Source organism: Podarcis cretensis (assembly GCF_951804945.1).
Source record: "Podarcis cretensis genome assembly, chromosome: 6".
In the NCBI taxonomy this organism is placed as follows: Eukaryota; Metazoa; Chordata; class Lepidosauria; order Squamata; family Lacertidae; genus Podarcis; species Podarcis cretensis.
The window spans coordinates 77,809,145-77,823,753 of record NC_137175.1 but is presented as its reverse complement, the minus strand read 5'-3'; the positions used below and the strand labels follow the sequence as shown (position 1 = coordinate 77,823,753).

Here is a 14,609-nt window from a genome sequence, read left to right as displayed (position 1 = left end):
CTCAGGACCCTCCCTAGGCCATGATCTCTCCCTGGGGCATGCACCCTCTTCTATGGCCATAACCCCCTCACTGCCTTCACACACCCCTTGAGTGATGGTCCTTGAACTGGAATGTGTCCTTGAACTATCCATACTATCCATTGCTTGCCTGAATGAAGCGTGTATGTGCGGGTAAACCTGACTTTTGTGAGTCCGGAATGTAACCTACCAGACAAAGGTAAGAGTCAAAGCCATTCCCCCCCGGAAGGGTTTTATGCGGGAATTTGGCCCTGCAGCTGAAAAAGTTTTCCCACGCCTGCATTAGTGCTAGATGTTTCATGTAAAGATCAAACTGTTTAGGACTGTCATATTTCAAAAAGTGAAAATAATCCGGACACAAAAGTTGGGAGGGGGTTGTTGAGCTTATGGCTGTATGGTAACCCTAGAACCGTTCTAACTGGGTACCTGTGACAAAGGATTTCGGCAAATACTTCAGATGTTTTGTGGAATGGCGTGAGACTTCCTTCTTCCTTAAGGCACATGAAAACTGAGTCAGTGAAAGGTAGAGTTCATGTCTTGTCTGCTATCAGTAAGCTTAGGCCTTAGCTGACACCTTGAAGACTCTGTCTTTTTTCTTTTTTAAGTGACGGTCACATTCCACTTCTCTCAAAAGAACATAAAAAGTGTCCAACTAGGTCAGACTATGGCTTGGCTTGCACAATGTGGTAATGCAAACCATGGCTGACTGGGACTGCATGTGTGTGCTGGCTTCTGGAGCAGAACTCGCATCCTAGTCCTTTTAGCTCAGCTCAATTCATTTTATTTATTTCATAAAATTTATGCACCGTTTGATTGTAAGAAAACCCTCAAAGTGCTTTATGAAAGGTAAAACAGGAAAATCGGGGGGAAATTGCAACCCTACTTTAAAACATACAAAAGTTAAATACTAAAATAGATTAAACATTCTCAGCATCTGGGTAGGCAGGCACTGAAAAGAGTGCAGTGATGGTCACTTATTGGTATCAATAGGCAGGGAGTTACAAAGTGCAGGTGCTGTCACACTAAACCAGAGGTTTTCAACCTTTTTGAGTCCACGGCTCCCTTGACAAATAAATTCTTTCTGAGTCACCCCTGTGCGGCTTGGGAGCCCAGTTATGTCACCCCTTTACTGCACAACTGGCAGCCTCTCACCCTTTCTTGAATACCCTTCCTTGTGGAGTGCTCCCTCAGCCTCCTCTCCCCTCCCCTGTCCTTGGGAGACCTCTGGGCAGCCGCTGCCACCACCTCTGGTTTCTGAGCTGCCTCCCTCCATCCCAAAGGTAGGTGCTCCTCACACTGCCCCATAGGGCCTGGGGCTTGTCTGTCCATTCCCAACAGCAAGGACTGGCTGGCTGGGGTCGTTTGCCCGTTTGCTTGCTTACTCCGAGGCCGCTTCAGCTCCTGGCAACCAGCACCCCCTGGCCAGCCCAGCGGCACCATTCGCCTGGGGAGCTTGTAGCTAGGGCTGCTGCAACAAACAGCTGTGCAAGCCTTTGGGAGGCAGAGATGCAAGGGCATCAGAGGAGGGAGGGAAGGAAAGAGAGACAGAGGCTAGGGTTGCCTGTGGCACCCCTGACCATCATTCAAGGCACCCCAGGGTGCCACAGCACTGTACTAAACAATTGAGTTCTTACAAATGCAGAACGGGTGCTGTGTAGCACCTGCAGTAGTGCCCGTTCCACCAATCAAAGCAGTTGCATGATCAGATGTAGGGTGGGGCAATCTCGTAGGTAAAGCTGTCCCAAGTTGTTAAGGGCTTTATAAACTAATACAGTGGTACCTCGCAAGACGAATGCCTCGCAAGACGAAAAACGCGCAAGACGAAAGAGTTTTCCGTTTTTTTAGTCGTTCTGCAAGACAAATTTCCCTATGGGCTTGCTTCGCAAGACAAAACGTCTTGCGAGTTCTTGCGAGTTTGTTTCCTTTTTCTTAAAGCCGCTAAGCCGTTAATAGCCGTGCTTCGCAAGACGAAAAAACCGCAAGACGAAGAGACTCGCGGAACGGATTAATTTCGTCTTGCGAGGCACTACTGTAGTAACACCTTGATTGCTAAGCCAAGGTTTGGCTTTGCATGTTGTGCAAACCTGGGACTGTGGTTAAGCTCTCTCCTCAATCACTACCTGCCACTAAAAGCAAAACTCAGCTACTGCTCGTGGTTAAGGAGGAGAGAGCTTAACCATGATCCAGGAATTTATTTATTTTTTATGACGCATTCAGTCAATGTAAGCTAAGAGGACTGGAGAGAAGCAAAGTGATTGCAATCGCCTCCCTACAAACCCCGTACATTTGCACTAGTCATGGTTTGGCTTAGTATTATGTGTGGATGCAGTCCCAAGGTCCATCTAGTCTAGCATTCTCTTTCTTGCAGTCAGGTTCTTTGGGGAAGTATACTTGCAGGCCATGAAGGCGACTGTGGTCTCCCCTGTTGTTTGGCCTCAGCATCCACTCTCAGTCACCATTTTTTCTGAGCTAGTAGCTAGATTCTTTGTAGTGCTGAAAAGCACTCCTGCATTTTCTTCCTTTCACAGTCTCTCCCAAAAGAGTATCATGAGACTTGACTAGCACAGAGGTCTTAGAACATAACTTGCACAAAGGCCTACTGTTCGCTCCTGTGGCTTAATGTTGCATAAATGTGCGGCTCTGTAGCCCAAAGGTTGTATTGTGCAGTGGAATACAAAGAGAGAACAGGATGATACGGAAGGAAGGGGGGGCACCTTTCCTCACCTCCTCCTCTTTGAAAGGGGGCCCGAGGCGATGACCTCGACGGCGCCCAGCTCCTGAAACCTCACACTGCTGCACAAGCACCACACTATACCCCTTAACTTTATAAAATTATATTCTTCCCTCCGGACTCCATGATGCTACCCTCAGCGCCATAATCCTCAAACCGACAGGTCACGTACACAGGAAAACCTTAATCCTGTCAGATGGTCCAGTCAAGCCCTTCCTCCGGGCAATGCTAGGTAACGGGCGATGCATATCTGTGCCATTGTCTTGCCATCACCTGTACTCAGGAAACGTTTATGCATATCTCTTTAATCTGTGTAACTCCTACCTTACTGAACTGATGATCTGTGTAACCCCTACCTTACTGAACTGATGATCTGTGTAACCCCTACCTTACTGAACTGATGATCTATGCAACCCCTACCTTACTGAAGTAATGATCTGTGTAAACCCCCACCCACTTTCCTGAAGTGCTGATCTGTGTAATCCCACCTCTTGTGATGTATTCGTGACGTTTTCTGCACTGTATTCTGGGACATGGAGGGAGTTTCAAAAACTCATGTCACCCCTTTCTCACTGTTCAATCTCGCCTTGAACCTGTTGCGCAATAAACTTGGATCTTCTGCTGTTTGCTCCTGTCTCCGGCTGAGCTCATTTTCCTCCGCAGGGACCCACGGACTTAGTCCGATGAGCTGGGTGGCAGAGCAGCCTCGCACCCAGATTTTGCCGTAACAAGGAAAAAGGGGAAGATAATGCAATTGGGGTGAGAGTCAAGATATTATAGTCAGGACTGCAGCTTTTTCATTAATCAGTTAGAATCAATGATTTAGAACAGGTTGATCAACTAAAAATGCGCTCCCAGTCAATTCTTAATTCAAGTACTTATAAGAACTGCAGGTGCCAAGTGCTGTCTTGAAAGAGCCATTCCTTCATGTATGAGAAAAAATGTGTTTGTTGTGGACATGCGCAAATCACTGAAAAAGAAAGCTTTGCTTTTATTTAGAACTATTTTTGTTGTACGTAAATTTATTGAGATTTTATCTATTGACTAAATTCAGTCAATTGACTTAAGGTTTTTCTTTAGCTGCCTCACAGTCCTTGTTACAGTGGTTTGTGTATTTTAGTACATGGTTTTCCTAGCTTTTTAAAGTGTTTTAGAAGCCTCACAAAAGAGGTTTTTGGAGAGTAGTAAGTACCCAACAAGGACAAAATATTCCCATAAGAAACAGTTGAAGGAATTTGCAGTTGTGAGCAAGTGTCTTGTGTGTACTGCCTGCTGGCAGAACAAAGCTCTTCTAGGCAAAAGGTAATGTACATTACCTTTGCACTTTGATTCCTGTACTTGGCATGCTACACAGATGGAAAAGGAAATGTGGTGGAGCAGCCAAAGGTGTACATTGGCTATTGTAGAAATAAAATTGTGTTTCCTTAATATTAAGGTAAAGGTAAAGGTACCCCTGCCCGTACGGGCCAGTCTTGACAGACTCTGGGGTTGTGCGCCCATCTCACTTAAGAGGCCAGGGGCCAGCGCTGTCCGGAGACACTTCCGGGTCACGTGGCCAGCGTGACATTGCTGCTCTGGCGAGCCAGAGCCGCACACGGAAACGCCGTTTACCTTCCCGCTGGTAAGCGGTCCCTATTTATCTACTTGCACCCGGAGGTGCTTTCGAACTGCTAGGTTGGCAGGCACTGGGACCGAGCAGCGGGAGCGCACCCCGCCGCAGGAATTCGAACCGCCGACCTTTCGATCGGCAAGCCCTAGGCGCTGAGGCTTTAACCCACAGCGCCACCTGGGCCCCTTTTCCTTAATATTAAAAATGGCTAAAAAGAACTGCATAACAAATTGCAATGGCCAGTGCCAGAAACAGAAATGAAATGTTTTTGGGTTCTTGTTTTTTTAAAAAAATGAATATGCTTCATTTTGTGGAAACCTGGAATCATACCTAGGCAGCTTCCTGTCTCAACACTGGTATCAAATGCAGTGTCTCCTTGCCCCCCTACCAGTCCAGCCACTGGCACTCAGGGTTCTACTTTCTACCTGGCTATAGCAACTTGGGTGGAATTTGTAGGAAAAGGAGAGGGAATGCCTCCACTTTGTCAATCCTCCCTCCTCTCCCAGGAACTTTCTAAGAAGAGAAGGGAGGGGAGAACAATGGTAGCAGAGAGAGTGACCCGATACCACCTGCACAAACAGTCCTGGGAAAGGGCTGTGGGAACATCTTGCCACCTTGATTCCAATCTCTGGGAAGGATTAGTTGAAGGAGACCCTTGGGACTTTGGGAACCCTCACCACTTTGGGTCACCTGTCTTAACAGACATAGCCTCTGATCAGCAGTGATGTTGCATAGTGTCACAAATTGCAGTTGCTTATAGCTTGCGCTGCATGCACCCATGCCCAAATTTAGATGGAGAAGATGGAGTGTCTGGGACCAGCAGAAATGGTCCCACATAGTACTGATCCTGTATTACTTTATGAAGCAACTGAGCCCTGTGTTGCTAGGGTGGTATGTGGTGGGCTTCACTGTGTTGCAGGATGTATATGAGTTTCAGTGTGGAGCAGTGTTTTAGGGGTGCTTTTGGGGATCTCAGTGTAGGGTAGAGTTGGTGTTCAATGTAGGTCAGAGTTTGGGAGCGTAGGTTGTGGACAGGGCCGGATTTAGGTTTGATGAGGCCCTAAACTACTGAAGGTAATGGGGCCCTTTATATGTCAAGCTGTCCTTTGTCAACAACAAATTGTCATTGTTTTCTGTGTTGAATATATGCTATATGGTAATTTATGGACCTAATAGGTCCATACACAACACAAAACACTGTTGCTGTATGTAGGTTTTATTTTATTTGTTTTTTATCTTATATTTTGGAAATGTACATCCAGTTTCTTCCCCTTTAAATTTTTTGGGGGCCCCCAAGAGAGTGTGGCCCTAAGCTATAGCTTGTTTAGCTTATACATAAATCCGGCACTGGTTGTGGGGTGTGGGCACCTCTAGTGATTTGATTTCTTGAGCAACTAAACACATGACATCCAAACAGAGGTTGGATGGCCATCTGTCATGTATGCTTTAGTTGAGATTTCTCCATTGCACAGAGATCCCCTCTGTGTCCCTTCCAGGTCTATGATTCTATCTCACATGTATGCATTGCCGCAGTCATTCTCTCACCCCACATGTTGTGAAATTAAATACTGGAAGAGAATGGCAATTTTTTCTTGGCAGACCTTCCTTGGGGAGGGGAACTTCTGAGTGTGGTGTTCACTATGGGATGTGGGCATATGTATATGGTTGCAGTATGAGTGGGTTGCATGCATGTGTGTCTATTGTAGATGTGGTTCTCCCATGACAATTTGTTAAGTTCCTAAATGTTTCCACAGACCCAGAAAGGTGGTTGAACCCTTTTGTAACCACTGTACCACTCTGTGATACAGTTTTTCATGATACAGTGGTACCTTGATTTAAGAACAGTCCTGTTTACGAACGATTTGGTTTACGAATTCCGCAAAACCAGAAGTAGTGTCCCGGTTTGTGAACTTTACCTCGGTCTAAGAACGGAATCTGAATGGTGGAAAGGCACTGGTGGCGGGAGGCCTCATTAGGGAAAGCGTGTCTCGATTTAAGAACGGTTTCGGTTTAAGAACGGGCTTCTGGAACAGATTAAGTTTGTAAACCGAGGTACCACTGTATGTACATAGTCATTGGACATAGCATCTCTGTCTGCAAACACTTGCAGGATTTTAGCTTTACTTTTTCTTTCAGCCATGTGCAACACCTTTTTCTAGAACTTTTTTCATATATTTTAATGGGGCTGGAAAACCTGAATAATTTGAACCACTGATCAAAACTTCACGAAACCAATGGCATTCACTCCCACGGGAAGCAGTGATAGGATGGCTTTCAAAGATGGGATGGCTTTAAAAGAGGATTAGGCTAATTCACAGACAATAAGGCTGTCCATCATCATCATCATTTTATTTGTATGCCGCCTTTCCATAGTTAAAACAATGCTCAAGGCTACTAGCCATGATGGCTACTCTCTGCCTCCATGGTTAGAGGCAGTAATGATGGAAATCCCAGGAAGACAGTGTGTTGTTGCACTTGGGTTCTGCTGGGGGGTTTCCCACAGGCATCTGGTTGGCTGCTGCGAGACTGTTGCTCGACTAGATGGGAAATTGGTCTGATTAAACAGGCTTTCCTCGCGTTTTTTAAAATTGGTACCAAACTTCCAAGTATTGTGCCCTTTGGTAGAATTATAACTTCTGGCTCTCTCTGGAAACTTAGACTAAAGACCCTTTAATTGAAAAAAAAGGCCTTCCAACAGCTATACAGTGGTACCTCGGGTTAAGTACTTAATTCGTTCTGGAGGTCCGTTCTTAACCTGAAACTGTTCTTAACCTGAAGCACCACTTTAGCTAATGGGGCCTCCCGCTATGCCGCTGCCACACGATTTCTGTTCTCATTCTGAAGAAAAGTTCTTAACCCAAGGTACTATTTCTGAGTTAGCGGAGTCTGTTACCTGAAGCGTATGTAACCCAAGGTACCACTGTATCTTGATTAGCAGTGTAACCTTATATGTGCAGTACTGTACTAAGAAGTAGATTCTACCAAGTCCAATGGGGATTTCTCCCACCTACGGGAGTATAGGATTACTGCCTAAACGGGAGTAAAGGATCTCATTGTGTTCGTAACTGAGTTGCACATTGTAGGCGACGTTGTCAGAAATAACCTGTGAACTGGTGCCACACCTAGTGAATCAGGTTGTACTAGAATGATTAACTATGCGTCTTGTACTTTTAATCCTTTAAAGAGTACTGCCATAATTCCCCCAGGGAGGAATTTTAAGTTACAGCTAGTGCTGTTCTAGCCTAACCTGTCTGTCCCTGCGCATCATGCTCATACACACATGTGTGGATGCTGGAGTGGGGGCAACACCAGCAGGGTGTAATTTACAGAGATAGTAAATGTCCCACCCCAACTCTATAATCTTTATATGGAACACATAAATGCTTATAACACGTGAACAAGGGCTGAGACATCAAAGGAACTTTCAATGCTCAGTGGTCCAAATTATTTTTCTCATTAATAACGTTGATCTTTATGTGTGTTCTTAAGTAATTTATAAACTTCCCTTAGGTATTCATCAAAATCTTTGAGCATTCTATTGTAAAGGCTTCTTTTGGATCATAGCTCTTGGATAATATATATATATCCAGGGCAGGGGGAAATATGGCAATAAAAATTACCTTTCTGCAAAAAACCCAACAACTCGACAGTGCTAATTTATGCTTTCTGCCCCCACGACCCTGAACACAATCAGGAGACCAACTTACCAGCCACATTGTGCCCTTTTTTGCCCTGCAAATCTCACCTATTTAGGCTGATAATGCTTATCTCAAGACTTCCAGTGTAGGACCAGAAATATTATTGCAGCTGTTTATGCCAATTTTGTAAAATTAGACACTGAAGCCCATATGAATCCTGTGGTCGCTTCTGATAACTGTCCACCTGAAAGTGTGGGGTTCAGTTTTCAGGTTTTAATACCTTTTTAAAGAATAGACTCTTTCCTGGTAGTAATGGGAGTTGTAAGGATGTATAACTCCTCCCACTCCAGCCCAGGAGCAAATTAGAGCAGGGTGTCTGCAGTACATGAAGACAGTAGAAATAATGTCATGAAAAAGTTTCCAGTAGAATATTTGGCCGCTTTAATGTTGCTAGCTTTTATGCTGAATAATTGAATTTTATACTGGAATTACATACCATGACAAAACAACAAAACCACCAGGGTGGCAAGGGGGAATGCATAAACGATGCATTTCTCCTGTGGTTGAAAATCAACTTCTGTATGCGTTGTGCTAAACTGCTTTCATTTCCAAAAAACTGCTGTATATTACTACTCTTACTCTACCTAGTAAAGAAACAATTTAAGGTTTTGGTATTTTTATATGATGTCTTTTGAATAACTCTTCTTCTGAACCAAGAAAGTAACTAAAATAACTCTTCTGTTTGCAGAAAGAAAAGTGGAAAAACATTACCTGGCAATGAGGTGAGTCTTACTAAATTTGGCAATGTTAATGCAGATCAGGCATCCCCAAACTCGGCCCTCTAGCTGTTTTGGAACTAGAATTCCCATCATCCCTGACCACTGATCCTGTTAGCTAGGGATGATGGGAGTTGTAGTCCCAAAACAGCTGGCGGGCTGAGATTGGGGATGCCTGGGATAGACTGCTTGCTTACTCATGGGTTGATCTGATGAGTGCTTTAGCCCGCTGCTTCTTGAAGTAGAACCTTCTCCAACTAGGTCCTTTTCAGCATTTTATTGGGTGTTCATTGGCCAGCAAGAATCTTATGCGGCAACCTGGAACATCCAAGTTATTGGATACATTCATGAGTAAGCACTGGTGACTACAGGCAAACATTTTCCTCTTTGAAAAATGGAAGCTTATGTAGTTGTTGTTGTTTAGTCGTTTAGTCGTGTCTGACTCTTCGTGACCCCATGGACCAGAGCACGCCAGGCACTTCTGTCTTCCACTGCCTTCCGCAGTTTAGTCAAACTCATGCTGGTAGCTTCGAGAACACTATCCAACCATCTCATCCTCTGTCATCCCCTTCTACTTGTGCCCTCCATCTTTCCCAACATCAGGGTCTTTTCCAGGGAGTCTTCTCTTCTCATGAGGTGGCCAAAGTATTGGAGTCACAGCTTCAGGATCTGTCCTTCTAGTGAGCACTCAGGGCTGATTTCCTTAAGAATGGATAGATTTGATCTTCTTGCAGTCCATGGGACTCTCAAGAGTCTCATCCAGCACCATAATTCAAAAGCATCAATTCTTTGGCGATCAGCCTTCTTTATGGTCCAGCTTATGTAGTATTTGGCAGATTTAGGGTTCCAACAGCAATTCGTGTAGAATGGTTTGGCTGTTTCAAAGTGACTAAAATACAGTTGTGTGCATGGCATCTAATACTGTGCTGTCAGTTGACCAATATGGAATGCAAAAAGAAAACAGCAAGATAATTGTATTGTGTTATCTTTTCATGTGCAGAAAGAAGTCAAGAAAGAACGAGCTGTAGTAGACAGAGTATTTTTTGCAAGAATACGACAAATCCTGAGAGTTATGGTCCCTAGAACATTTTGTAAAGAGGTAAGCTGCAAATGAAGAACAATCAACCTGTCTAATTATGTTGCTTTTACCTGTCACCGTGATTCTAATAATCTGATCACTTTCTGATGTCATTTATATCAAACTATTTTCCATGCAGCCTTTTCAGTTAAAAGAATTAAGTTGGGCTCAGAGTAATGGCTTACAATATGCATTTAAGCCTCAAATTGATGGGTTTCAATATACATTATTTCTCATATATCTGATGACTTAAAAATAGTTTTTATTGAAGATTTTTTTGTGTTACTAGCAAATAAACAAACAAACAAAAGTACATATAGTGTCTCTACTTTCAAATAATAGGCTTTTTCACAGTTTGTTTGCATTCAGCACAACAAGACAATGACTTATCCCAGTAAACAGCATATGAATTGATATGGGTATACAACCCCCCCCCCCGTCCCACACACATACAAACAAACCCGACTGCAACCAACTGAATATAACCAACGAAGCTCTGGACCTCCAATCTCTCGCAATGCCAACAAAAATAAATATATATATGTAAAGAACCTACTGACGTGATGCTGACACAAAAACCCTGCACGAACACTATGCAATAGAACTAAATATCATTATTCCCTCCCCACAATCTCTCTCCCCTATTTTCTCTTTCCTTTCTCTTTTCCCCCAACTGCATAATGTTTATGACACCTTATTCATATGTCATTAAGAACATCAAGAAAATTGGGAATTACAGACCTGCTGTGAGAACTGAGCCTCATAAATATGGGACAGATCAGTGGCTATAGTTGAGATTTGCATAAGATGGTTTCCATGATTTTTCTTTAGCCTGGCCTTCTGTTTAATCCAGGTTAAAATGTTTCTCGGCTTTTTATTTAATTTCGCAGCATTGCGTCCAGATTTGCCCTTCCAAGAATGAAAGGGTCCTTCTATTCCAGTAGGGAAATCCAGTGAGGGGAGTGGGAGACAATTTGTGCCAATACCCCTTCTACCTGCAGCCCCCAACACTGCCTCCAAGACTTTTCTGAAGGGTCTCCCAACCCTTTAGAGCAGCATTGTTCAGGGAGTGGGCGGAACAGCTTTTTCCAGTGCACAGGGAGAAAGGAAGTCCACTAAGACTGTTTCACATAGCATCTCATGGGTAGAGATTTGCCTAGAGGCAGTCTGGATCCAACACATAGACATTTACTGGCTTTTTTCTTAAAAGAAACTTTTAATGAGTCTGGTGAAGGCCAACTGAAACTCAGGGGTATGGGAGCCACCAGAAGTGTCCAGTCAGAGAATCTTAGTGATCAAGGTGGAGCATAAGGAATCAGGCGGTCCTTAAGGTATTTTGGATGAAAGTTACCATATTTTTCGCTCTATAGGACGCACTTTTTCCCCTCCAAAAATTAAGGGGAAATATGTGTGCGTCGTATAGAGCGAATGCAGGCTGTGTGGCTGCGCAGTACTCCGTCTCGCTGTTCTAGCTTGGGGATGGCTGCACAAAGCCTCCGCAGGGCAGCGGGGTGAAGGCACCCCGCTGCGCTCCGAAGGCTTGCAGATAGGCGCCTGAAGCCTGGAGAGTGAGAGGGGTTGGTGCACACCGATCCCTCTTGCTCTCCAGGCTTCGCTTTGCTGGAGAGGTGCTGTATAGTTTTCCCTCTCTGCGCAGCACCCCTTCAGCGAATCGGGAGGAGAAATGGAAGGGGCTCCGTTTCTCCTGCCGCTTCGCTGAAGGAGCGCTGAGCAGAAAGGGGGATAATTTTTTCCCCTGTTCTCCCCCTCCTATGGTCCGGTGCGTCCTATGGTCCGGTGCGTCCTATAGAGCAAAAGATATGGTATTTAGGGCTTTGTGGATTAACACAAGTACCTTGAACTAAATGACTAAAATTTGTGCCCTGTCCTTTGTAATTGAAGAGACACTCTAGGCTGTTTGCAGAAAACTCATTAAGGAATGATCATCTGTGAACACTGACAACTCACTTTACTTTTACTAGACAGGTTATTTGGTACTTATTGCCATGATGCTGATACTTCGCACATACTGTGATATTTGGATGATTCAGAATGGAACTGTTATTGAAAGGTAAGCATTTCATATTTGCTCCTTGTATGATATACTCGTGTGATGTATAAGATTGCAATAACTAGGGACAAAGGTTGCATAAAATGGATTGGCAGTTGACTTAGATGTAAAAAGATAATGGGATGGGGAGGTAAATTATTGTTCCTGCTGTGAGAATGAACCAAAAAGAGCCTCTGGCTCTTATTTTTCTTCTCCTTCTCTCTTGTAGCTGTGTGGGAGAGAAGCTGTGAATTCTAAATTAACCACAGTTTGATCATGACTTGTTCTTACTAACAATAGTTAAAATAAATCTCAGTTTACAGAGTTCAGAAGTCATGGGGAACTGTGACTAGTTTAAATTCAAATGCAGATGTTTTCAGGTTCTTCTCACATGGAGGAGGGGAATGCCTGGGCTCGAGACTTGTCACAGCTCATTCTGGTAGCAGGAAACCATGCCTTCCCTCTGGCCCTGTTTGCATATAATAGCTTATCATTGTTTAGTGCTATATTTCCAAGCTGGAACAAGACTAAGCACAGCTTCATCACCCTCCCACATGAACCTGAGTGAAACTTTGGCTTGCATAATCTCCTGCTCTCGTGTGTTTAGTTTCACTTTTTCAGACACCTGGTTTTGCATACGAATCAGAGACTGTGGTTTAAAACATATTAATTAAATATTCCAGATTTATCCACTGTGGCTTGAAGCTGGCTTGTTTTGAAGAATACAAAACAGAGTTTGTTTTAAACCACAACAGCCAGTTCCTACACCACAAGCTGAGATTACATGACAGGGAAATTAAACGCTGCAGAAGTACTTGTTTCAGATGCTGGGGGAGCACAAGTCTTTGCTCAGGCTTGTTCTAGATTATGCATCTCTCACTAAACCATGGTTTAGTGTGTTGCGCAAAGGGGACTGATACATCCATTATGCAGTCAGTGGCTTAGCTCATACGTCTCATTAAACCATTGTTAAAAACTTAAGTATGCTTAATGGGAATGAGTAGCATGCTGTGTGTGTCTGCTGAACCGTTCACCCTCGTTCATCTTCGTTCATCGACTTGTGCTGCCACCACACCACTGCGAAGAGAGTCAGGGTTGTAGAGAGTCAGGGTTGTTGTGATGTCTGAATCTGGTTTCTTAGATTGTCTTTCTCCAAATACAAAGTGTGAGCAATAAAGCGTGAACAAACTACGACACTGAATTTGGACGTCATGACAAGCCAGACCATCTTGTTTCCCAACAACATGGCATGAGCAGGAGACTGTTCAGCATCATGCTGCACATTCGCATTACAGCATAGTTTAACTATAGTTTAATGTAACAATATCCAATATGGTCCATCCTCCCCAGATATGTGGGACTACAACTCCCATCATCCTTGGCTGTTAACTATGCCTGGTTGGAGTCAATGGAAGTTCTGATCCGTGACATCTCAAGGGTGTGTGTGTGGAATGTTAGCTACTGATTTAATGTGATGTGTGAACCAGGCCAACGTAGTTATAATTGTCACAAGTGAAAGTTCAATCCAAGCAAACAATTAGTTTTCTCTGATAGTTGATAGGATACTGGTAGTGGGGAGGGACCAATTTGTGGCAAATTTCCTGTTGTACAAAATATAATCCAGGATAATTTATTTCTGTGGGGTATAATCTGCAAATAAAATGCAGTCTTGTAGGCAGAAGTGATATTCAGAGACTTTCTGTGTTTTAAAAGAAGAGGAATGTGCTTGAGTTTCGGTTTCTTGTTTGGGTTTCATAATACAAAAAATGAACCAATTGTACACAAAATACCATTTGACTTTATTATTTTTATCTTGCACATTTAGTTCTCTGCTAAATCGGTTGTATGTCTGTCATGTCAGCAGTAATGATTGTTGATATAGTGGTACCTCGATTTTCGAACGCCTCCATTGATGAATGTTTCAGTTTTTGAATGCCGTAACCCAGAAGTAAATGCTTCCATTTTTGAACGCGCCTTGGAAGTCATGCCACGCAACTTCCATATTGAGGCTTCTGTATTGAGTTTTCAGTTTTTGGATGTTTCAGAACTCGAACTGTCTTCTAGAACAGATTACGTTCGAAAACCAAGGTACCACTGTACACTGTAAAAAGATATAATGGTGGTAACTCTTCAGTCATTAGCAGAGCTGTTAAATTATGTACATTTTTTCTTGCAGTGCAATCGTAAGCAGGGATCTGTCGCTATTCAAGAAATCCTTTTTTAAATTTGTAGTTTCCATTCCACTGGTAAACAGATATTGTTAATATTAGCATGCACCTGTTACATTTATGCTGTGATAACTGATGCATAACTGAAGCAATTAGCTTTTTCCTTCCAGTTTATGTCTTCTGAAATTTAGTTTGAATGACGTCAACTAAATTGTACAGTTTATGGTGCTCCTGTGGCTTTTCCATTTTTTTATTTTAATTGCTTCAGAATGTATGGTCTTAGAAGTTGTACTGAATGGTGTCGGTTATCTTCACTGTTGCTTTCTACCTCTTCCAAAATAAACCCCTTTGCCTAGGTAGAAGAGAGAACAAAGTAAATAATTCCCCAGGCTCTCTTCAATTCTCATTCTAGATGAGAAGGCATTACCAAATGGTCAGAACTTCTCTGTCCTCACTACATTTTTAAACCCTTGTCGCCATTCACCTACCCATTCCTGACCTTGCCCTCTCCCCACCCTCCACTGTTTTTGGTTTCTCCTCA

At 43.5% G+C, this 14,609-nt stretch overlaps 1 protein-coding gene across 2 annotated transcripts in view; it reads left to right on the top strand.

Moving 5' to 3' along the window:
* ABCD3 (ATP binding cassette subfamily D member 3) overlaps positions 1-14,609 on the top strand; it is a 44,513-nt gene that overhangs the window by 6,123 nt on the left and 23,781 nt on the right. The window contains exons 2-5 of one of the 2 annotated variants that reach the window (XM_079981383.1): positions 8,745-8,778; positions 9,773-9,871; positions 11,833-11,921; positions 14,077-14,146. In XM_079981383.1, the coding sequence (XP_079837509.1) occupies positions 8,745-8,778; positions 9,773-9,871; positions 11,833-11,921; positions 14,077-14,146 (292 nt within the window). The remainder of the gene's footprint in view (positions 1-8,744; positions 8,779-9,772; positions 9,872-11,832; positions 11,922-14,076; positions 14,147-14,609) is intronic. The other variant, XM_079981382.1, reaches the window with a different exon arrangement.